Consider the following 22650-nt stretch of genomic DNA (forward strand, 5'->3'; position numbering starts at 1 on the left):
TGAAATCAAGAGGCAAAGTGTGGAAAACCCCGATCAGAGTGAGTTGCTGGTATGCTCCAAATCCGTAGCGGCGGGCGAACCCCCCGACTGTGCCTAGTGCAGGACTGTTCCGATACCAGAACTGAGTACTGAGCGCTGAGCGCTGACTCGGAGCTGCAGCCTTGGCCCTTCAAGGAGGCCTGTCACGGTATTGACCTCATGTCACAAAATGACTCACAATAATACAACATGGATATGACTAAGCCAGACTCTTTTGTACTCTTCCCAACGAGTTTATCCCCGCCAGTCAAAATTATCCTGCGCTATAGTACATACCACAACCACACGTTCCCTACTTCAAAAGTCACAGCCGTCTACATCACTTCTTCAATCCATTCCCAAAATATCAGCAAGATATCATGCGGGCGAGCTCGCGTGTCGCAGCTGGCCTTGCTCTGGCAGGTGCTTTGCTGACTGGTGTTGACGCTGCTATTCAGGCGGTAACTCGTAATGGAAGATACCTTTATACTGCGGACGGGAACAGGTTTTATATCAAAGGTGTAGCTTATCAGGAGCAAGGTAAGGACGTAATGGTAAACATCAAGTCGACTTGATGTTTGCTACCGTCAAATGTCACGTCAATGCTCACAATAACATGCAGGTGCGGTAGTCGCGAGCGCGAGCAATCCCTTTCTCGAGCCATCTACTTTTATTGATCCCCTGTCCAACGGCACTGCCTGCACCCGTGATCTTCCCTACTTGCAGGAGCTTGGTGTCAATGCTATCCGTGCCTATAGCGTTAACTCATCGTTGAACCACGATTCTTGCATGGAAACATTCAGTAATGCTGGTATTTATACTATGTGGGTACCCATGAAGCATTTTCAGCCTACCAGTCCATTGACATCGTCTAGCATCGATCTTTCTCTACCTGGAAATGGTTCGATGGACCGCGACGCGCCGTCCTGGACCACCAATCTACTTGATTTATACATTGAGACCATCAACGTCTTCTCAAAATACAACAACGTTCTGGCTTATAACGTTGGAAATGAAGTCGTCATCGCAGCTAACGGCACCGCTGCTGCTACCTTCGTCAAGGCAGCTGCTCGTGATGTGAAAGCATACCTGTAGGTTAAACCTGAATCTCTAAATCGGCTCCTATGAGGCTAAATGTCTTTTCTCCTAGTAATTCTATCAATTCTGGTGCACTCGTTGGCTATGCGTCTATTGATGGAGATGCTACATGGCTTGACCCTTTGGCTAACTATTTGTCCTGTGATCCCTCTGGGTCAAACTCCGGTGCAACTGCCATCGATCTATTTGGATTGAATAACTAGTCAGTCTGAATTATCAGTATTTCATTTGTTGATTATTAACATCGTGCTGCAGCGAATGGTGTGGAAATTCAACCTTTCAAGCTTCTTATGCCGGTGTAGAGGGTCAATTTGCGGGTTACAATGTGGCAGCCTACTTCAGCGAATTTGGGTGCATTACTTCTCCCCCTCGTCTGTGGACAGAAGTCGGGGCGCTTTTGAGCTCGGAGATGTCTCCCGTTTGGTCTGGTGGTGTCGCATTCTCTTACTTCCCAGCTACGAGTGCTCAGGGACAGTTCGGTATGGTTACGATCTCACCTGATGGAAGCACTGTCACTACAAGCAGTGATTTCACCAATCTACAGAATCAGTATGCTGCTGCGTCGCCGCCTAATTCGCCTTCGCAGAGCGCTGCAGGTACTGCCAGCTATCCATCGTGCCCTCAACAGAACTCAACTTGGATTGCTTCGACCACTCTTCCTCCCACACCTAACTTTGCTGCTTGCCAGTGTCTCGAAAACAATCTCAGCTGCCAGTTCACGCCTTCGACCAATAACTACACAGCAACCGTTGGAGCGTTATTGGATTACGCGTGCAGCCTCATTGGACAGTCTGGCGGATCATGTAGTGCGATTTCTTCTAACGGGACAACAGGGCAGTACGGTGCGGTGTCTGAGTGCGATCCCAGTGAGTCCATAATACAAGACGCTGCGCAACGCAAACTCTAATCATTTCTCATAGCTATAATGTTGTCCTATGTGATGAGCGAGTACTATATAGCAACTGGGGACAACGCTCAATCGTGTAGCTTCGGTGGGAACGGAACAGTCAATAGCAAGGCACCATCCAGTGCCAGCGCTGCGAATGCCGCGGCATCGTCCTGTCTCGCGAGTGCTTCGGGCACGTCCGTCCCCACTCTCCCTGCAGGAGCCCCGAGTCCCGCTGGATCATCATCGAGCTCGGGTAGCGGAAGTGGTAGTTCACATAACGCCGCATCAATTGTTCTCGCTGATGCTAGGACCCTGATGGGCATGGGAGTTCTTGTTGCAGCTGGTATCGTTAGTGGACTCTGGACCATAGCTTGAGGACCTTTTTCGAAATTCAGTTGAACATGATGAACTTTTATATAAATGGATGGTTTTTTTTCCACAGTATTAGTGTATATGCATTGGTCTACTACCACGATACTATCCTTAATATTTGTAGACTTATATCTGCCCTTGAAATTTCGCCGCCCCAAGTCTGTTTGAACATGTTTTGTTTATAAGTGTGGCAGAGTTTGTTTGTTTATGACATGCTCTGTTGATCCCCTGAAATCTTTTTCAGAATATTTTTGCACCAATACCTCCAAGATGGCTGCATCACCGCTAGCAGCGCAAGACACCAATGACAAATGGGGCTTCGGTGAAGACCCAGATAACATGGGACCTATGTCCAGTGCTGACCCCCTCGTCGACGACGCGCCTCTGGCAGCAGACGAAACGACTTCCGGGCAAATGGCCAGCGGCTCTGGTCATAAACGTACTTCCAGCGGTGACAACGGCGTTTCTGGCAGCAAAACCGACTCCGGTCGCGAAAAGTTATCCAAGGTGCTTAGGTCTCCTCTTATTCTTGTTGAATCCTCCGCTAGCTTGGATCTCTACCGCCTGCGCAAAGATCTTGTATCCTGACTATGATACTGGGCGATTAGTTGGTTCTGCGACTAAGCGATTTGCTACACCTGTCCCTGGTCGCTAAACCCTCACGTCGAAATTTTGCGTGCAAATTCCTCTGTTCACTGGTCTTGCCCTTGTCTTCTCGCTGTTCTGATTCGCTTCATTGTCTGGCCTCATGTTAAACACATTGTGCTGCACAGCCGAATAAAGTATACATTGGCGGTTTACCAGACCACACACGCCAAGAGGACCTCCAAAGTTGTTTTGGAAAGATTGGCAGGATCACACATATTGAATTGAAGTACGTTCTTTCATTTTTCTTTAGGAGTTGGTTTTTATCTAACGTTTGTCGTATAGAATTGGCTATGGTTTTGTCGTGAGTTTATAATTGCCTCTATTAACATGAGCGACGTCATGGAGGCTTGTGATAGGAATTTGATACCCGAGAGGCTGCCGAAGAAAGTGTTGCCAAGTACAACGAAGGGTACTTTATGGGCAACAAAATACGAGTGGAACTTTCCCACGGTCGCGGGCGCGCTACCAGGCGCTCTGATGATCCCGGCGCTTGCTTCAGATGCGGTGAAACTGGCCATTGGGCCAGGTATGTAGTTGACGATTACGGTCATTTGTTGCTAACAAATTTGCAAATAGGGAATGCCCTCGTTTACAATCGTAAGTCGTCTTAATACTGCTGCTAAGACTACTCACTCTTTGCCAGGCGTCCTCCTAGGGGTTCTTCTCACGAAGTGGGGTTGATTGAACGATTACCACCTAGGGATTACTTGCCTCCTAGAGACCTTGGTCCCCCGGCGCGATACCCTCCTCCACAGGATGCGAGGTATTATGATTATCCGCCGCCGCCGCCGCCTCCTGCCAGAGATTTTCGGCGTCCCCTCTCGCCTATAAGGGATCAGAGAGATTATTTTACAGGGCCGCCTCCACGCCCGCGCGATTACGATGATTATAGAATGAGGGGACCTGCGCCGCCACCTCCTTCTCGGTATGATCGCCCATATGACAGGGATTTACCACCGAGAGGCTATCCTCCACCAAGGGACTTTGATCGGTATGAAAGGCGTCCTCCACCAGATGATAGGTACCCTCCCACGAACTCCAGGCCTAGGACACCTCCTGGTCCCCCTCCTCGCCGCGATGATTACGATAGATCACTCCGGTATGGCGCGACATCTTGTTTTGTGGTTGAAGTCTCATTATCTCCAAGGGATTACATTCCTAGGCCACTAACACCACCACTACGCCAATCGGACTACCCTCGTTCTCCCGAGCAGTCTCGCTATCGGTCAGTTCTTTATTGTATCATGTTTTTATAATTCCTCATGTAGCCAGAAGTCGCCGCTCAATGAGTCCTCCACCACGCTCTGCACATTATGATACCTACCCTAGCGCCAATGGATATTCTGGCGACAGATCTGGTCCTCCGAGGGACGACAAGCGTGTCAGAGACTATCCCCCTCGCCGTGACCCGGAAATTGGCTATAGGAGGGCCTAACCATGTGTTTTTTTTTTGCTCGGCGACTTTGTTTGTTGAAAATTATATATCTCATTTCTTGTTTTGTATATCTGTTATATGCTTACTTGTAGCTTTCTTGTTTGCCTCTTTCCATTCGCCCCTTCGCCTGCTTTGTTTGCACATTAGCAGATATAAACTCGTCTTAGATTCTAGTAGTGTTGCTATGCAGCTATTTGCCGTAGTGGGATGATCAGAAGCGCACTCCCTGCCCCCTTCTTTCACGTCAACGAGTGGTCGTTGCTTTTTTACTAGCAATAATGTCATTCCACTACAAAAGCAGACATTTGAACACTAATGCAATATCTTTCTCGTCTGCTCCTCAAATAAACACACGGGACATCATTGCAGTATATAGTTGACCATGAGCAGTTAGACTTAATGTAGACCTATTATCTGTATTCCAACTTGTGCATTTCTCACCGATCCCTGTTCGACCGAGAGGTTATGGCACATAGGCAATTTGTTTCGAGATCCAGTGGATGGGGACGAACCTTGCAGTAAGCATCGCCAAGCTAGTTGGATTATTATGTTTGTTCCTTCGGCCTTCTCGTCTGGGGAACGCGCAAAAGAGCTAGCGAGAATCTGACGCACTTGTATGTGATAACCCTGAATTCAAGCCGCAAGCAAAACTTGGAGACGTTTGCCTCTTCGCGTATGCCATTACATCTATCTGGTGTGTAGGTGATAAATTGTAACCAACTAGACCTGTATGCACTAAGTGGAGGTATATATAGATTCTAATTGGCGCCAACATTCTCGACAGCAAAGGTCCTTAGGATCTCTTCAATCGAGAATCATAGAGTCCATATCTTTACTGTGGCGTCGCGTCCACCCGACACGAGGTACCGGTCCATGTATCGTAGGCGCTCGACGGGTTGCGTATGACCGTTCGTGGAAAGAGACGAGTGTTGCATACTCGTGCGATTGTAGATCTGCGGATACAGAGAATTAGCACCCAAAAATACTCACATATAGCCAAAAAGTCCACCTTCACGCCATTTTCACCAGTAGCAGCAATAACTTTGCGGGTGTCGAACTGCAGCGCAGTCACAGCATGATCATACTTGAGCGTTTCGAATGTACCGCCTGTTCTGACGTCCCATATCTTAGGACACAGTTCAGAACATCATTAGCCAAAGAAATCAACGTGCATACCCGTATTGATTTGTCGAGACTGCCACTGACAATATGCATCTCATCGAACTGAAGGCAGGTCACTGGACTGGTATGTCCCATTAACGTTCGGTGAGCCTGTCCCGTCCGCACTAGAGATAGAGCTTTCACATCAAATGCGGCAGAAATGGCCAGAAAAACTTACTGTCCCACATTCGTACTGCCCCGTCCCCGCTACCGCTCACGAGTCCATAGCCCCAGAATTGGACCCCACCCACGAAATCTTCGTACATATCCCAACTACCGTCTGCGGAAGGGGGTGTAGGAACGGCGAAGTGCCCCGCAGAGGCAGCGGTAATTGGGAAGTTGTGATTTGGTATGCCATGACCTGGTATAGTGGGCTGTGCATGGGAGATAGCCCATAGGATATCCATTGTCATGACACACTGTCCAGTCGCAAGATCCCATTGACGAAGTGTCTTGTCCGAAGCACCAGTGACCTGCATGCGAGGTGAGATGACATGAAGCTAGAGAACAAATGAAACATTTACCAAACACTCATCCTCAAAGTAAAGTGCAGTGACAGCCTTACTGTGCCCTTCAAACAACCTGATGCACGGTCCAGTCTGGTCAGTCGTGCCTGCTTCGCTAGGTTCACTTGAACGAATTCCATTCGGCTTTTCGACCAATTCCCCATCATAAGCAGTACCCTCGTCCTCCTCCGCAACATCGGTTAGACCATCCCTCTCCCAGTCTTCTTCATCTACCAGTCGAAGGTCCCAAAGGCGCACGCTGCCATCCTCTGCACCGGTCAAGCAAAGGTTATCCTCAACTTGTATGCACTTGACGGCACCACGATGCCCACGCAATCGTCCGATTTCAGAGCCTGTCATCAAATCCCAAAGCCGTGGCTGGGAGTCTGCTTGCGATGTGCTCACTAGCGTTCCGTAAGGTTCGGAGAAGTCGAGGGCGGCGATTGGTGTGAGGTGGCTTTCTAGGGTCTGCGGCTAATTAGACAGGATTTCAAATGATACTGGATCTGAACGCACCATGAATGCTACTCCTGGTGGGAGCTCGTCATGTTCTGATGGTAAGAAAACGGGACCTTAAGACTTGATAAGTATATGCAATAGCCAAATTCGTAACAGCTGTACCTCTCCGCCGCCGTGAAGGGGCAACATGAGGTGCTGGTGTGGTCTTGGTGTTGTCACTCTGGCGGAACGCAGCTTCCTCGAATTCTATTCGTTCCTGCACGCCCTCGACTGTCCACAGGTCAGTGAAGTTTCATATGCACAATTCAATTGGCTCTCACGCTCATCATCCAATTCCAACTCATCCTCGTGTAATTTTAAGAGGTCCTGTTCCAGACTCTCTCTTATTGAGTCCAGCGCTTTGATTTTATTGTTAATTTCCGTAATTTCACTGTGAATTAGACTCTGCAGCACGTTAGAAAAGTCGGGATGTGGGACATAAACATACCCGTCGAACATGAAGATTCTCCTTGTCAAGTATTATCTCCTGAGTCTGTCGTCGAAGTTCGTCCTTGCCAAGTGCCTTTGCTGCACTAAGGCTCTCCCTACCCCGTCTCTTCCCCTTTCGTTTCCCTCGCTCATCAAGACGTGAAACCACCACCATATCTTCTTCACTTGCAATGCTTCTCTCCTCTTCATCTTCCATCATCAACCCTCTCGCACTCATCCCTAGCTTTTTCAACCCAATCCTCGGAGTCTCGACATTTCGCATTTGTTTGCGCCGTGTCCGGTTTTTCTCCGAACTCGGAACAGTGGCATTAAACCCGCGAAGTAGGCTCACGTCAGATGCAATACCTCCCGCTTCTGGAATCTCAGCATCCAAGAGCTCATCCGTTGCCTCGACAATCTGAAGGTCTCGTGACGTGATGCGGCGGGTACCGAGGGTCAAACGCATTGGGGCGCGTCCGAGAGTTGCAAAGTCCAGCCGGGATCCTCCAGGAGCTGAGGCACCAAGAGAACCTCGCGAACGTGAAGACACAGTTGCCGCTGCATTTATCATACGGGGAGTCATTATTACCGGGGCAACTAGAAAGAATATATTAAGTGGTTGAGATGAATAGTACTGCATGTTGCTCACGGTCTGTAAGAATTCGCGAGGAGTCTTTCTTCTTATTATTGAAGGGCGCAAATAGAGTTTTGGACACCAAGTCCATCTTCCTGTGGACTGTGGACTGTTCCGGGTCCAACGATGCACGGGTAATGTCTGGCCGGTCGGCTGACTTTCCCTTAAACTTTGAGGACATCTAATCGCATTCCGCACGAACGCGAAAGAAGGGGGAACTGAGTGGGATAATGAAGATGCTTATATGCGAAGGAGAGCAAATGCAAGTTTTCTGGTTCTGAATGCCTCTGCCGGGACACCATGACTGAAATTCACACGCTCGACAGCATTCACAGAAGGCACAAACATGAAAATATATAACAGGTTACAGAAGTAGTGCTTGCATAGTCTATAATTAAGATATTGATACAAGCTGTGTTAAGTAGCATGCGTCCTACACTAATTTTCCTGTCCACCTCAAGACCAATGAAAATCGAGGATGAGATCAAAGCCATACGGATTAAGATCATATTCAAGTGGTCGACGAGGGGGTGACGGCGACGATGGGGATGGCTTGGAGCTGGAAACTAACGTTGTTGTCAGTGTAGGTGTCGTTGCCGTTGACGGCTCCGTATCTGTGATGGGTGGTGATGCTTGAGCCTCTGTTTTGCCCAACATCGAACGGAGCGCTGATAATGTGGACTTCTGGGTAGGTATGACGTGCACGGTGTGATGACTTGCTGGGGAATGCGTCTCCTCAGATGATGGTGTTTCTTCCTCAGCGTTTGGTAGCTCATCTGCTCCGGTGAGCTTCTTCGTACGATCCTTCAGCTGTTGTACCATATCTGCAGCCAGTTTCTCCACACTTTCCCTCTCCCATTTCCGCATATCATATGATTCAAAAATTCCCGAAGTGAAATCGCACCAGCATCTGTCGTTGACGCGAATTATGGGTGGAGTGTGTTCACGCAAGTCGAAATTGGGTGGCAAGGTTGCATTTAATGCGTCATAAAAGGTGGTGATATTGGAGGACCATGGAATTGAGAGGCGCGTCTCCAATGGGAATGACTGCCAATAACAAGACGACAGAAAGAGAGCTCCGAGAAGTACAATGCAGTAGAAGCTATAGATATGTCAGTACCACCTCAACGCGCCCATAACATAGTAACTTACCATGGTTTCGCGTGCAAAGCTAATGAAAACAGGAACAGCACCAAAAAGTATGGTTGAGCAGTTGGGAGAGGCAAAAGTAACAGCGGTAGGAACCACCTTGTGCACCTATTTGATACAGAAATCACGATTAATAAGTCGTTCTACCTCTGCTTCAACAACTCACCACATGGATGGCGATTTCTGACTGTTCTTGGTAGTATGGCACAATACTACAATTGTAAACATCTCAACTCAAATGCGTGACCGGTGACGAAAGACTCCGAAGTCACAACTCATTAGCACTCCAAATAATGTACAGGGCATCGATATAAATATAAGGTCATAAAAAAATTAATGTTAAATGCTCCAAGTGCAAGTACTCTCCCGTAGTCAGACCCTAAAAGAAGGAAGTCAGACATTACTTGTTCGAGACGTGGATGAGGGGGGTCATAATGCTGTTCCCCGCTCGAAACTGGCCCGAATTTCTGAGGTGTATTCATCGTATTATGTTACTCCTCAGCTCGTATTGTCAAGCACATCCACGAATGTAATGACACACCTTTTTGTTGGACGCCGATTCCGCTCATTGATACAAATAATGTCGCGTTCATCCTCATTGAGTGTCTTTCGGGAGAATTTGCCTTTCCTGTCAATGCTACGGTGTCACGTCATTGTCAGTGTCGCAAGGGAAAGCAGAAAGTGCAAAAACTTACTCTCTGTTGATCTTGGCAACCACTCTATCAATGGCATCTTCAGTAGGCTTGTTGTCAGCATGAAGTAGAGTATTGGCATCTCGGTGGAAGCTCTCTGCAGTCATCCATTGTTCAGCAGACGGGATAACCCAAATTGCACAAGAGCATACAACAAAAGGGTCGGCAGAATTGACCTGTCCACCTGATGGATCGAAGGCTATGAGAGCAGATGAATTGCTCCCAGTGTTCGCTGACGCTCTAGCCGGGCAGCACTTCTCACCGTCATCTTTGCTCTAGCAGACTCTTGAATGAGGGAAGCACGATTGAATTTCGTAGATGAACGCTGTAGTAGAGTGAATGATAGGTACGAGGCAGGCACTGGGACCACGCACCATCTTGGCTCTCAGCTGCTCCGGTTTTGCTTTTTTTTACCTGCCGTCATCGTGAAGTCCTCTGGTGCCTTTCCTTCGCCATCCAATGAAGACATTTGTTAGCCTGCCCGGCCCCAAATGTCCATCGTTCAATGTTCATGCTATGGAGCTTTGATGGAGCTACTAGTGCTATGGAAGGCGACCTCACGTGACGTTGTGTGGCTGCGTTTGCCGATCTAGCTCAGCAGGAAACCAGATGATTCTTCGTCTTTCTGTTTGATTCGAAGACAACGTTTATAATCTCTCTCTCAAATTTACAATCATCCCAGACGCGATGACAACACATCCTGAAGTTCTATGGGCTCAACGTAGCAGCGAATCTTCTGCCGAGAAGGTGTGTCTTGATTTTCAAATTTCATCTTTAATCATTCCTCACAGTGCTGATGATCCACTCCGCGATTGCGCGCCAGAACGTCATTTGGTTGACTGTAAACGTGCCAGACATTGACGAGACAAGTCTCCAATATAAATTAACATCTACCGAGATTTCTTTCAAGGCAGAGTCAAAAACGTAAGTCAGCGCTCTATTGACCCGTTGTATTTGTCGCTCCAACCTCATCTACCGACATCAGCGACAAGAGAGCATATGCATTCTCGCTCCCGCTATTTGATGAAGTAGACACAGAAGTATGTTTCTTTATCACACCATTCAAGTACGTGCCATTGATCATCTCCTAGGCGTCTTTGAGCAAATTGAGCTCGCGCTCTTTCACGGCGGTGCTACGAAAGAAGGCCCTCAAGGCTGAGTACTGGCCACGACTAACGAAGGAAAAGACGAAGCTGCCATTTGTCAAGACTGATTTCAGCAAATGGGTTGATGAAGACGAGCAAGACGGTGCCTCTTTGGAGGACGATTTCGCCGGTATGGGAGACATGGGTGGTATGGGCGGTATGGGAGACATGGGCATGGGTGGAATGGGAGGTATGGGCGGCATGGGTGGCATGGGCGGTATGGGAGGCATGGGAGGTATGGGCGGCATGGGAGGTATGGGTGGCATGGACTTCAGCAAGGTGGGTCACTCTTGGAAACATCTACATCGTACTGATCACACCCAATCCTCAGATGATGGCTTCCATGGGCGGAGCTGGTGGTGCCGGCCCATCAGGCACAGATGAGCCCGCTGACTCTGATTCTGATGATGATGGCCCACCCCCTCTTGAGGATGCTGAACCTAGTACATGATCGATGGATAGCCCCTAAAATTGGAAAAACTGTACGCTGTAGACACGACTCTGTTGTTTGTCATTGCCAATGAATTTGCTTATTGCACTATCGTTCTTGCAAAATCCAGCAGGAATAAGTAGGCATCCGTGTGTGCAGGAAAATTATTGTGTAGGTATAAGACAACTTCGTAGTAATGTCAGTTTAGGTAGCACGATAGACTAGTTGATTTATTTCCGTGCACTGTCGACCATTGTATCAAGCACCAGATTTGGCTTATGCTCGTACTACATGTGTTCTGAGTGGCGTTTATATATGCCACGAGATGCGGTTCGTATTTCTTGGTGACAATGGACATGCGACTCATCCGAACCAAACCACGTGTAGGCAGCCTACTTACATGTGCATAAACGTAGTTAATATCGAGGTTTTCCCCAACAGCTGCTTCGCCACCGATATAAGTTTCCTAGTGCTTCATAACAGCACACTGATGTACTTTGAAACATCATAACTAAAATAAATACTCCGACGGATCCTCGACCAAATATCTCGAAAGCATCTCTCTAAACAGTATTGCTAGTCAATACATCTACACGTTCCTGGAAGATAATCGAACTCGTGTTAGAGATTCTGCGTCGGAATCGGCCAGGTGTTTAGCGTGATATTGCCGAACGCTAAGGATGAGTCGTGGTCCCAGCACGAACATCTGCACGGACAATAGAATTTGAAAAGCACCATTGAGTATCTCAGCTCCAATAGAATTTGAATTCTACAGAAATAATGAACAGTTATTACAAGCAGATGTCAGTGACAGGCCGGCGCACCTCGAGCTCTGGAGAGAGAATGACAAACTGGAAGCAAGAGACACACGCAAAGCTAACAAGTGCAGAACTTGAGCAGAAAAAAATAGTACATTCACATGGAAAGCTCACCTTGCAAAATACAGCACGTGAGATTTTATCAGCACCCTGAAACAGTCCCGGATGGTCGATCCACTGGTTAATGGGTTGAGTTGTCGCAGATCACAAGAATGTTTTGCAGCGATCCAGACTGAAAGACACAGTGCAAGAACTTCCCAAAGAGTATTGAGCATCCAAATCATTGATATCAAAAGTTGACCATCTCCCTCAAATCCGTCATCACACATATGAATGCCAGAAAGTATCAGCTCCTCTGGTGATTGTCCAATGAGCTGTGTTCTTCGATTAAACAAATAAAGCTTACCCGCTCCACTATGGTACTTCAGTACTATTATCGTGATTACTCCGCCGGCGATGTTTATAGTCAGGGAGATGATAACAAGGAAAATAAGCATCCTCTTAGATCTCCTGTACATGGCATGCAACCGAGCAATCATGATAACTTGCGTCATGTTTCAGTCGAGTCAATATCACTGAGGTATTGCAGCTGGGTAACTCGCCGCTCAACATGGCAGTTACGACCACATTTGTGCCGTTTATTGTGTAGTTTATGATATTGCCTGAAACATCCAATTAACGATCACTCCCATGATAAGATCAAACGCTCAAACTCACACCTATCGAAGCATTATGTTGAGCCAAGTACCATGGTCAAAATCTCACTCACCCCTACAAATGAATGTATTCATCGGAATGGAATGAAATGGTTGCGAAATACTCACTGCATCTGTCAGAGAGACGAATTTCATATTTCCTGTCTGCTGTCGGTCATAAGAATTGAATACGGTGCGCATGAAACATACGCAGTATATTGATACTGATAATAAGAAATGGGATATTGGTACAGCAACAACTTGTTGGCCTCAATGACATACACAGAATATGGTATTCCAATATAGCGTACCTAGAAGATTTTTGAGTCAGCACACCGTCCAATTAAAACATGAGGTACGAACAACCAGGTAAAGCACAGTCATGAGAGACCAGCGTTGCGTCTGTCGCGAATTCGTTGTTTCTCTTCTGATATGGAACTGTCACTCACCCAAATCAGTTCGATCTATAATATCATTCTTAGCAAGTACTTTGGCTGCTCCGGCAATAGAACCGACCTACCTCTTGTCCAAGTGATAGTACTGGAAATATCATGAGAATGAGTGTCAAAGGTTTTCGAACACTGTCCTGCTCACCCCAGTCGTATACCACCACGAGGCCTGCGGCAACTGCAAAACCATCAGTCAAGGCTAGATCGAGACATCACCAACTGATATGACGAACCCGTCCAATAGCTGTAAAAAAGAATGAGATTGGTGAACGGCCACCAACTGGGATCATTTGAGACTACGGTCATATTTGAAGGTGAGTGTAAGCGAATGGGGGTTATAAAGATCTTGTGTTGGGTCTGTGCTGTATGGCCATAATGGTGATGGTCATTTGTTCCACTTGTAATTAAAACAGAGTCTGAGACGACTGGAAAACACATGTTCTTGATTATGTCAACAATATTATGTCATACATAATTAAAAATAGCTAACGCCACAGGGGCTTCGGAAGATATTATCTCCGAAACATCCGTTAACCGGATCGGAACAAATGACGTCATAGTCAGTTCCGTCCGCAAAGTGCTTAGCATCCGCATTTATATTGGCATCACATCGTATAAAACGAAGCTTTTAACATCCATCTGCCCATCACATCAACTCAACTCATTTCTACAACTACTCTTCGATTGTCAACTATGAACCAAGTTCTCAGCATCACCATGAAATTCATGGATCTCCCTGCCGAACTGCTGTTACACATCTTTGGTCATCTAGACGTATACGATCTGGTCCGAGCACGCAAAGTAAGTTCAATTTTTTTTGGCCTCAAATCACTAATGAAGCGTCTTTAGGTATGCAGCGATATTCGACAACTCATTGACTCTTCCTCGGAGCTTCAATACTTGATCGACATTCGATACTACAATACGATTCCGTCCTCGCTGCCTGGCTGCGACAGCGCCATTGCAACACGTCGTCAATTGCTTCGCAACAGCGAAACTGCGTGGCAAAAAGTCGAATACTCTCAAAGGAATTCCATCCCATTGTCTTACTCTCCCGACAATTACCGTTGGTCGTGCGGCATTCTTGGAATCCCAGCAGAAGCTCTCGCACAGATAAAGTTCGTCCAGGCCACACTATCAGATAAAGACACCCACACCATGAACTTGCGACAATGCATCTGCAAAATAGACAACACGGCTTTCGAGGGTTATAGTTTTTCGCCCACACAGGACCTCGTAGCTATCCTTTCCAGAACACTCCGTGGGTGAGTGTACTCTTCCATCTGTCGATGCTATATCATGATTAACGAAAACAGAGAGAGTCATGCGTATGACATCTCTTTCAGATCACTTTCCGAGGATAAAGTTCATCCTGACGCTGCATTCCCCCTCTTGAAAGCACTCGACAATCAAATTCATCCAGAGCGCTTCGACTCCCCCTATACGCAAACCATGATCTTCGGAGACTATTATGGCTTGTTCTGCAAATTTGCTCACAAAGAAGATGATAGTCTGGTCGATTATTTGCAAATTTGGAACTGGAAGTCCAAGGATGCTTTTCAGGTGAGTTCAAGTCTTCTAGCTTTGCTGTTATTTACGACCGAGTTGAACTTGCAGTGCCTCGAGGTTTTTGACGCGTGGTCCGGAACGACGAACTTCAGTTTTCTAACCAACGATAGGATTCTGGTCGCCAATTCCAGTGAACTACAGTTGTTCTCCCTCGACCCAGCCGATTCGGCCAATGCGATCCGGCTCGTTGCCAAATTCTCCTTCCCTGCACTGCGGGACCCCTTCATCTTTCACTATATCACCTTCAACCCTATTCCGTTCCACACCAGCACTCATAACCAACTCATCGCTGTCAACATGTGCATGTCAGCGCCCACGACCGATACAACCCCTTATTTCACCTTCTATATCGAGCGGAAGACTATCTTGGAGCTCGAATCCACCTACATCAGCCGTTATGGAGAAGCAAGCCAAGATTCTCCTAATTTGCCTTGGTCTGCCTGGGGCCCACAGAACACCCGATTCTTCGAGAACTCTTATAGCTCTTGCATCCACCGCATCTTTGGATTCCGTAGCGCGGAGTTGATTGGTGATCTCGTCTCTCATCGAGGGGATCTACAGGCACGATCATTACGCATCCGCGACTTCAACCCTCATATGGTGACGGACTTCAAGGCTGGGAACATCATTTCGCATCAACGACTTGTCGAAGGCGAAACACCAAATTCTGCCCTTTTCTTGGAGCCTCTGGGACCTGGCCTCCCGTATCTCGAGACGATTTCTCAGGAAAAATTCCTTGCGAGTGATATGACCATGGAAGCAAACAGGATAACGTTGTTATCCCTCAAAGTGAGTCATCATCGACTACTGGTTATGGACATGGCACTTACGAAAACGCAGGGAAATTTGTATAATGCTTCACATAGCATCGAAATGCTTGATTTCGAGTAAACATTTACTACACTGAAACTGTTCAATGTACTTCATCATTTCAATATATTTGATTGATTTCTTCCTGATATTGTTGGAAATTCGGATGCGCTTCGTGTTGCCATTACATCAACATTCTTTCATCGTCCTCAGCTAGACTGGCTGGTCCTCGTAACTTTGTTTCAGCAATTAATTGACCTGACAAGAAATGGACGTGCTTTACACTACTAATAGGATGTTTTTGGTTACATCAACTGAGACTTCTACTACGCAGAATTCAGAGTCACAAAGCTAGTCGTACGCTCTGGAATTCAGTCATCAGTGAATCGATGAACAAATGAATATTAGTATTCACATAAAGCAATGTAATTTTAAAGCACCACACCAATCTTCGTAAATCTGCTGACCCAGGACCGCTTTCACATGAAAATATTTGACATTGTCGAAGTAACACAGGATTTGCAAGTACACTAGTCCAGTAGTACTACTTGCTTCGCGAACGAGATTTAGGTGAGTAGCAGGTGCATCTCTAGTAGTCTTTGGAATTTTCTGCGAGCGTTGTTTGTAGGGTGCCGCTGGCCTCTCCTGTGGCTTGTGGGTTTGGGCATGCATGTTTGAGGTAAAGGAAGACGAGTTTTTGAATTTTGACACCTGTATTCACTTACATAGCTGTAAGTATATTGAAGTAGGTACTGATATGAAGCAACACTGCGGGCCTAGACCACCCAAATAAGGCCTCTGATATAACGCAAAAAGTAGTTCCAAGGCTTATGCGTTATGCATGCATGCATTATGAGCAAGTCTACTATACACACTTCTGCTCAACACCTCCGTACTTGACGCTACAGCAAATCGCACAGCTACAAGGCTTAACGGTAGCCATAATGTACCGTACCGAACAGTAATACAAAAAGGGATTGTCGTTGTTATAACCCGCGAGGTATCCGCAACCGTACTCTTCTGCGAACACCCGTACTTAGTACGCGGTTTGAGGTCAAAACACGTATGCTGAAGGTATTCACCAGGAATGTTGCATGGCATGTTCAGGGGGTTTTGCACTATAACCCACAGTACTGGCATTGTGGCAGACATAATCATAATGGTGAGTGAGATGAACTTCATTGTTGCACTTCGGTTTGGATGATGTTTTTTGTTACTGAAATAACAGTGACCACTTCGCTTTTATACATAGCCTGACAGCTGGCAACTTCTTCAAAGGTTTTACAGACAAATTTAAATTCCTGTTAATCCTCAGCCTCATTCCTTAGCCATACCCAAATTTGAAAAGTAATTGTCAACACATGATGATGATGAACCTAGTATTATGGGCAGAACTAGTACGATCAATTGGTTCTCCCGGAAGAAATGTTCTGCGAGCATGGCGGATGATAAGCAACTTGAAGTTTGCCTGCAGGCACGTTCACGTGACCTCGCTGACCTGGCACGTCCCAGTAACACTCTGACAACGTGCATTGAAATTTAAGATACCTGCGTCCAGGGATCGCCACTCGCGGAGCTCGCATTAAATTCAACTGAGCATCAGCTGTGAATCGGTGAACAAATGCGAGTGTTGCATGCACTGAGTTAAAATCACCTCAAGCGGGCGCTTGTCTAAGTAACCAAAATTTGACAGTTCGAATTCCAAACAGTCAAGGGCTTGGCGAAAGAGAAAGCTGACGCCAGCAACTAGCGCGTTTTATGTTTACCATCCTTTTCTCTCGGCATGAGTTTACCTGGTACCACCCATGGTAAAGTTATCTCACAAGTGCATTGCCTCATGCCGTCAGGCTACTTGCAATTGCAAGGAGCCAACATTCAAACCAGAGCCCTCCTGTCAGTCAATCCCTCAACTCGTTCGCACTCTCAGAGTACTCGTATAGTTCCTCCTAGTTTTAGTGCAACTCCGAGTCAGTCAGGTGGGTGTCCTCCACCATTGATACCGTTTAACTGACTCTCGTAGTACTACTAACCACTGCAGGTGTCATTGAGAGTGTTCTCGGTCTGGTCTTCGCACATGGTTTGGCCCTTGCAGGAATTATTGGAGGGGCTTGGAGTTTGGGTTCTTTGGTTCATCCGCACGTGCAAATCCAAGGCAAACGTCACAGAATTCAATGAATCTTCCTCTCTCCTGCATTCTGAACAAATACGAACTGACTTTCAGGTGAGGAACTTCGTGCCATTCACGCCTACCCAATGCCACAGGACTGATCGAGAAGGGTGAACAGAGGGACGATACCACCACGTTAGACAACGAAGCACTACTCTGTTCCATCTGTGCAAATCTGAATTTTTATCAAATCTTCCTTAATGGCATTCCGGAGGAGGAAATCATTACGCTCGATTATCTCTCGTCCATCTTACAAAAATCATATCAATGCAGCTTCTGCCGCCTTATATCCTTGCATGTTCGCCGAACGTGGATGTTGGACGAGTTTCCTCACGTCGATATCTCAGGGCTCGAATGTAGGATGTTCACGATACATTGTGGCTGTCTTCAGTTGGCTTCTTATCCCCCATCCAAATTTCGTTGCTACCGCCTCCAAATCACGATGGAAGGTATAGAGGACCTTTGGAAGAAATATCCAGCTTTCAGAATAGCAGGCGGGCTTAACATCCACCTCATGCAAGAAGACGCTTTCAAGTTTGGAAGACCGACCGATCTTCATTGTCGCAGGGTAAAAAACACTGTGGATATCAAGATGGTGAAGAAGTGGATCAAACTGTGCCAGGGGAGCCATGGAGATATGTGCAAAAGTCTCTCGAGAATAGGCGAACATGACGATAGAAAACTGCCGGGGTTTGTGAGAGTGGTGGATGTAGTATCGATGTCCGTGGTTCCTGCACCTTCTGGTTGTCGTTACATCGCCCTCAGTTACATATGGGGAGGCATCGGCGCAGAGTATTGGACGACGAAGAATAATATAGCAAAGCGCGGAACGCCTAGCGGGTTGAACGCGGCAAAGCTCCCTGATACCATCACTGATTCTATTCTATTCGTTCGACAACTCAGTGAACGTTACATATGGATCGATGCTCTATGCATCATTCAAGACGATCCGGAGGACAAGTTTGCTCAGATACACAATATGGATTTGGTCTACGGCCTTTCTTATCTCACAATAATCGCTGCCGGTGGCTTTACGGCTCGAGACCCTCTTCCGGGATGCCGTCCACAAACAAGAACGCAACAGCATATTGAAGTCGTCCAAGGACTTCATCTCTATGCGGCACCTCCGAGACTTAGGGAGGCTCTTGCTTTGTCCGCATGGAATACACGTTGTTGGACCTATCAAGAGTGTGCGCTTTCCCGCCGAAGGATATACTTTACTGGGCAGCAAGTGTACTTTGAGTGCCAATTTGATGTCTTATGTGAAGACATCATCGCTGAAAGCAAGTGTGACTCCACTAGTTTTCTCAAGGTTTCGCGGGCAGAATACTTCCCTCAGTCATTGAACCCATTCACGAGTTACATGACGGCCGTGAAGAAGTGTACACGGCGCAATCTCACTGTAGAATCAGACGTCGTCGATGCTCTCACCGGAGTGACAAATGCTTTGGCAAAAGCGTTTGGGCTCGGTGACCCGGACAGATCTTTTCGCTATGGAATGATGTTGACGGACCTGCATCACACGCTTCTCTGGCAACACAATCCACATACACCTCGTACTCGTCGTTCACTCCCTGATGGATGCAGTTCACCCTGGCCTTCTTGGGCATGGGCTACGTGGCGTGGTGCTGTTGACTACATGACGGAGCATCGGTATTTGGTGACCTATTCTGAGGATGCTTGGCTTGTGGACTACTTTGGCGACCCTTTGGTGGTAGAGATGTTTGTCGATCCGTGGTACATCGTGGACCATAGTGGCATTATATTGCAGGTTGATGTACGCAGGGTTTCCCGGCGGGTCGTTTTGGTTCGCGAGACAGAGGGAGAAGTATCCGCATATTCTTCCCCGCGAGGGATTATAGACCCAACAGAGATAACCTCAGACATCCATCGAACGCTCGTCCCTGGCACCCTCATTTTCCGCACGACTTCCAGCCACTTTGCCATCGCACGGCGACGTGGTGAAGAATCACATGCATCTATTCATCACGGTCTTTTCGATATTCTCTCCACTTCCTCCCCTCCTACTTGGGTCGGCACTGCCGTCCTACCATTGGACGTTACCCTGCCAAATTCCCTTGAATTCATCGTCCTTTCCCGTACCGATCTGCGCGGCACGTACAACGAAGAGAGGTTTCAGCATTACCACGAATGCATGCTGCATGTGATGGCCGTTGGTCAAAATGAGGCGTTGATGGAACGTATTGGGTTGGGCGTCATTCATGAAGCAGCCTGGATTGCTTCAGGAGCGCAGGAGAAGGTGATATTTCTTCGGTAATGTTTGGCGGTGATGGGCCGTTTTGTTTGAATGAACAATTCCATATTCATTGTCCTTCGGGAGGGCCCGACTTGTTGACTCTACTTGGCCTAAATGCGGGTGTGACAGGATGCAGGGAACTGAACTGCAGGATTCATGCCGTCTGACAATGCAGGGAATCCAGGCAGTGCCAGCATGTCGTGGGCGGTTGTCATCACGGTCCATTGTGTTATTACCGTCGCTTCTCTTGCAATTCCGAGATACTGCCTCATCTTAGTCACCGTTTCACCTCCCTTGTAGTAAGCTAGGAGATTCGAAATATTGGCCCGCCCTAGCGGGAATAATTCGTGCCAATAGCTGTTTTAATTGTGCATTTGTGTGTGCTGTAATGGGTAGACAGTGCACATATGTCGGCGGCTTTTCTGCGCCATAACTCTGTAAAGTGAGCACGAACCTCTTGTTCAATCCGAGGGAGTGTACTCCGCCCAAACGCGCATTAAAGCTACGTCCACAATAGCTACCGATATCTAACCTGACTGGCATCTGACCAAAAATGCAAAACCCATTATTGCGGTCCAAGAATGATGTATGTGTCTAAAAAAATTAAATGAAAATCCTAATGGGGGGTATAAACCAAAGTCATATGCTAAAACAAATCACCACGATCAGGGTCGCGGACGAGGGGCAAACTTCATAAGACATCCGTCTTTAGGGAATAAAGTCGCAATTATCCTGCAAAACTCGTTAGCGTGTGGTCAACACGCGCACTATGATACTCACTGGACTTGATCGCTTTCGGGTGTCGTGTAGTGCTCCCAGTCCATCAACACGCTTGCAATGGCAAGAACCAGTCCGATGTTCATCGTCGCGTACTCTATACCAATACATTTGTGGGGTCCGCTACCAAATACCAAGTAGTTCTTCGGGTTCATGTTAGCGGAGCTGTCGGGATCGAGCCAACGCTCAGGGATGAGCTTGTCGTGCTCGGGGAAAACGGAGGGATCGTGCAGGGAGTTGTAGAATGAGGGTATTACCATGCTATTTACAGGAACAATATAATCATTAGAGATAGGGAAAGCCTTTGTCGTCCTGTAAGGAACCTAAGCGAAGGTGTTTCAGTAAGATAGCGTAAAGTTCACACGAATTACAAACCATGGTTACAGGTGGCTTGACACGCATGCTCTCCTTGACAAACGCCTTCAAATATGGCATTTGCTGGAGCATTTCAAGGGTGATTGGTTTGTCGACGTCTCCAGCGCGAACGTGGTACTGTTCCTCCCTGATTTTGGCCAAGATGTCGGGGTTGTCTGCCAAATGCTGGAACCCGTAAATCAAGCCACTGCTCATGGCATCCTGCGACGCAAACAAGAACGAGAACACAACCATAGCCATCTCACGGTCGCTGAAATCCTTACGGCCCTTATACCCCGGGGCCTCCAACTCCTTGACCCATTCGTCAAGCATACATTCAGGCTCGCAGCCATTGGCGATAGCAGTTTTGGCCTTGGATGCGGCAAGCTCCAGCCACTTGCTGGCGACCTTGCGGGCTTGTATGGCTCTATATACTTTTGTACCAGGGATGGCCAAAGGGAAGTTGACGAGTTCAAGGGCTTGTGTGATGTCCCAGTATTTCTCGCTGATCTCAATAGCGCCATGCTCGGGGATGTGATTGCCGCAGAAAACACGAAGGGAAGTGATCATGTTGAGGTTGCGCGCGGTCATCATAATAGACTGTGGTGAAGGATCTTTCTGCGCATCTGCAAGCCATTGCCTGAAGTGTTGGCGAGCAATCGCATCCTGAATACCAATGTAGATACTAAAGTGCAAGTTAAGAGGGAAAATCGTATGATGTGAATTATTGAAAGTACTGACCTGAGAGCTTTGCGCGTAAATAAAGTGTTCAGGACTTTGCGATACTCGACGTGAGATTTCCCAGTGAGAAATACCCAATTGTCAGGCATGAGAATTTGCTTTGCTGAGTGCACCAGGCAAGGCTCAGCATGGGTAGGAGAATTCAGGATTTTCCGCGAATACTCATTAGATGAAGCCATGACAATGAAACTGAGAGCACGTTTGAGAAGAGCAGCAAATCATAACCAAATGGAAACCAACATATTAAACACACTTATAGCACTTAACGCGCCAGAGTTCCACTGTTTCATGTAGCCCTCCATGGTTGGTTTCATGGAGTCTGCAAACTTTCCGATAATTGGAATTGTCCATGGGTCGCCAGGCAAGTGCTTTTTCTTGAATCTGTAAACAGACTGTTCGAGCACGAGGAGAGCACCGACTATGGCAGCGGTTGTATAGAACCAGGTTGCAGACTTTGATTGAGGGATAATGAAGGTTGGGATGGGAATATCAATGAATGGGTTGGAAGTGGCAGATGCTATAGGCGGAACCACGGAGGATGCGAATTGGCGGATAAATGATGCCATGAGCCAATCAAGTGAAGAGGTGAACAGAAGTGCCGTTCGTAATCCTAGTAACTGCAAGAAGGAATAAGCGTAACAAAGGGCAAACTCAAGAGCTTTAAGGCAAAACAAACCTTCGCATGATTCTGATTGGCTGGAATACAAAATCAGTCGATTGCAACCCTGGGAATGGGCGTTAGAGTGCAGTCCGCAAATAGCCGCATTGCAGCCTGAGGCATGCCAGTATACGTACCATTGAGCCCTGGAGCCATCCCTGAAGTCACTGTCCTTAGATCTAATAGTCAACGTACCATCGAGCTTTGAAGACTGTCCTTGAGTATGTGCCATCTCATCATGATGACAAATA

At 47.2% G+C, this 22650-nt stretch overlaps 9 protein-coding genes across 9 annotated transcripts; 5 read left to right on the forward strand and 4 right to left on the reverse strand.

The window, feature by feature from the left end:
* The first annotated feature begins 211 nt into the window (after positions 1-211).
* Positions 212-2605, forward strand: EDB93DRAFT_1197111 (carbohydrate-binding module family 43 protein/Glycoside hydrolase family 72 protein). The gene is made up of 6 exons (XM_041450899.1): positions 212-558; positions 641-842; positions 894-1109; positions 1169-1318; positions 1372-1982; positions 2037-2605. The coding sequence occupies exons 1-6, from the start codon at positions 399-401 to the stop codon at positions 2378-2380; spliced, it is 1683 nt and encodes a 560-aa protein (XP_041313913.1). The 5' UTR covers positions 212-398; the 3' UTR covers positions 2381-2605.
* Positions 2606-4490, forward strand: EDB93DRAFT_1113741 (uncharacterized protein). Its single transcript, XM_041448213.1, has 7 exons — positions 2606-2884; positions 3151-3251; positions 3308-3326; positions 3382-3551; positions 3602-3622; positions 3669-4124; positions 4173-4490. The coding sequence occupies exons 1-7, from the start codon at positions 2648-2650 to the stop codon at positions 4279-4281; spliced, it is 1113 nt and encodes a 370-aa protein (XP_041313914.1). The 5' UTR covers positions 2606-2647; the 3' UTR covers positions 4282-4490.
* A 517-nt stretch (positions 4491-5007) lies between these two features.
* EDB93DRAFT_1113752 (WD40-repeat-containing domain protein) lies at positions 5008-7981 on the reverse strand. Its single transcript, XM_041448214.1, has 10 exons — positions 7704-7981; positions 7074-7651; positions 6907-7030; positions 6749-6856; positions 6644-6699; positions 6146-6595; positions 5800-6094; positions 5637-5746; positions 5470-5586; positions 5008-5413 (listed from the first exon to the last, which is right to left on the reverse strand). The coding sequence occupies exons 1-10, from the start codon at positions 7867-7869 to the stop codon at positions 5276-5278; spliced, it is 2142 nt and encodes a 713-aa protein (XP_041313915.1). The 5' UTR covers positions 7870-7981; the 3' UTR covers positions 5008-5275.
* Positions 7982-8022: 41 nt separating this feature from the next.
* On the reverse strand, positions 8023-9054 carry EDB93DRAFT_1197119 (uncharacterized protein). The gene is made up of 3 exons (XM_041450900.1): positions 9004-9054; positions 8841-8945; positions 8023-8790 (listed from the first exon to the last, which is right to left on the reverse strand). Exons 1-3 carry the CDS (start codon positions 9006-9008, stop codon positions 8145-8147), a joined length of 756 nt encoding a protein of 251 aa, XP_041313916.1. The 5' UTR covers positions 9009-9054; the 3' UTR covers positions 8023-8144.
* A 1068-nt stretch (positions 9055-10122) lies between these two features.
* Positions 10123-11277, forward strand: EDB93DRAFT_44058 (HSP20-like chaperone). The gene is made up of 6 exons (XM_041456373.1): positions 10123-10276; positions 10353-10453; positions 10515-10569; positions 10621-10822; positions 10865-10953; positions 11006-11277. The coding sequence occupies exons 1-6, from the start codon at positions 10217-10219 to the stop codon at positions 11123-11125; spliced, it is 627 nt and encodes a 208-aa protein (XP_041313917.1). The 5' UTR covers positions 10123-10216; the 3' UTR covers positions 11126-11277.
* A 2426-nt stretch (positions 11278-13703) lies between these two features.
* EDB93DRAFT_1113785 (uncharacterized protein) lies at positions 13704-15810 on the forward strand. The gene is made up of 5 exons (XM_041448215.1): positions 13704-13867; positions 13916-14331; positions 14383-14629; positions 14684-15424; positions 15476-15810. Exons 1-5 carry the CDS (start codon positions 13760-13762, stop codon positions 15524-15526), a joined length of 1563 nt encoding a protein of 520 aa, XP_041313918.1. The 5' UTR covers positions 13704-13759; the 3' UTR covers positions 15527-15810.
* An 88-nt stretch (positions 15811-15898) lies between these two features.
* Positions 15899-16627, reverse strand: EDB93DRAFT_1113787 (uncharacterized protein; the record flags this gene model as incomplete). The annotated part of the gene is made up of 2 exons (XM_041448216.1): positions 15899-16465; positions 16528-16627. 2 exons carry the CDS (start codon positions 16625-16627, stop codon positions 16311-16313), a joined length of 255 nt encoding a protein of 84 aa, XP_041313919.1. The 3' UTR covers positions 15899-16310.
* Positions 16628-17243: 616 nt separating this feature from the next.
* EDB93DRAFT_44242 (heterokaryon incompatibility protein-domain-containing protein) lies at positions 17244-20022 on the forward strand. Its single transcript, XM_041456386.1, has 3 exons — positions 17244-17421; positions 17484-17666; positions 17722-20022. The coding sequence occupies exons 2-3, from the start codon at positions 17520-17522 to the stop codon at positions 19888-19890; spliced, it is 2316 nt and encodes a 771-aa protein (XP_041313920.1). The 5' UTR covers positions 17244-17421; positions 17484-17519; the 3' UTR covers positions 19891-20022.
* A 180-nt stretch (positions 20023-20202) lies between these two features.
* Positions 20203-22413, reverse strand: EDB93DRAFT_1113789 (cytochrome P450). The gene is made up of 5 exons (XM_041448217.1): positions 21982-22413; positions 21742-21930; positions 21022-21685; positions 20650-20969; positions 20203-20601 (listed from the first exon to the last, which is right to left on the reverse strand). Exons 1-5 carry the CDS (start codon positions 22305-22307, stop codon positions 20535-20537), a joined length of 1566 nt encoding a protein of 521 aa, XP_041313921.1. The 5' UTR covers positions 22308-22413; the 3' UTR covers positions 20203-20534.
* Between the last annotated feature and the right edge of the window lie 237 nt (positions 22414-22650).

This window comes from Suillus bovinus, assembly GCF_016758785.1.
Source record: "Suillus bovinus strain UH-Sbo-P2 chromosome Unknown EDB93scaffold_1, whole genome shotgun sequence".
In the NCBI taxonomy this organism is placed as follows: domain Eukaryota; kingdom Fungi; phylum Basidiomycota; class Agaricomycetes; order Boletales; family Suillaceae; genus Suillus; species Suillus bovinus.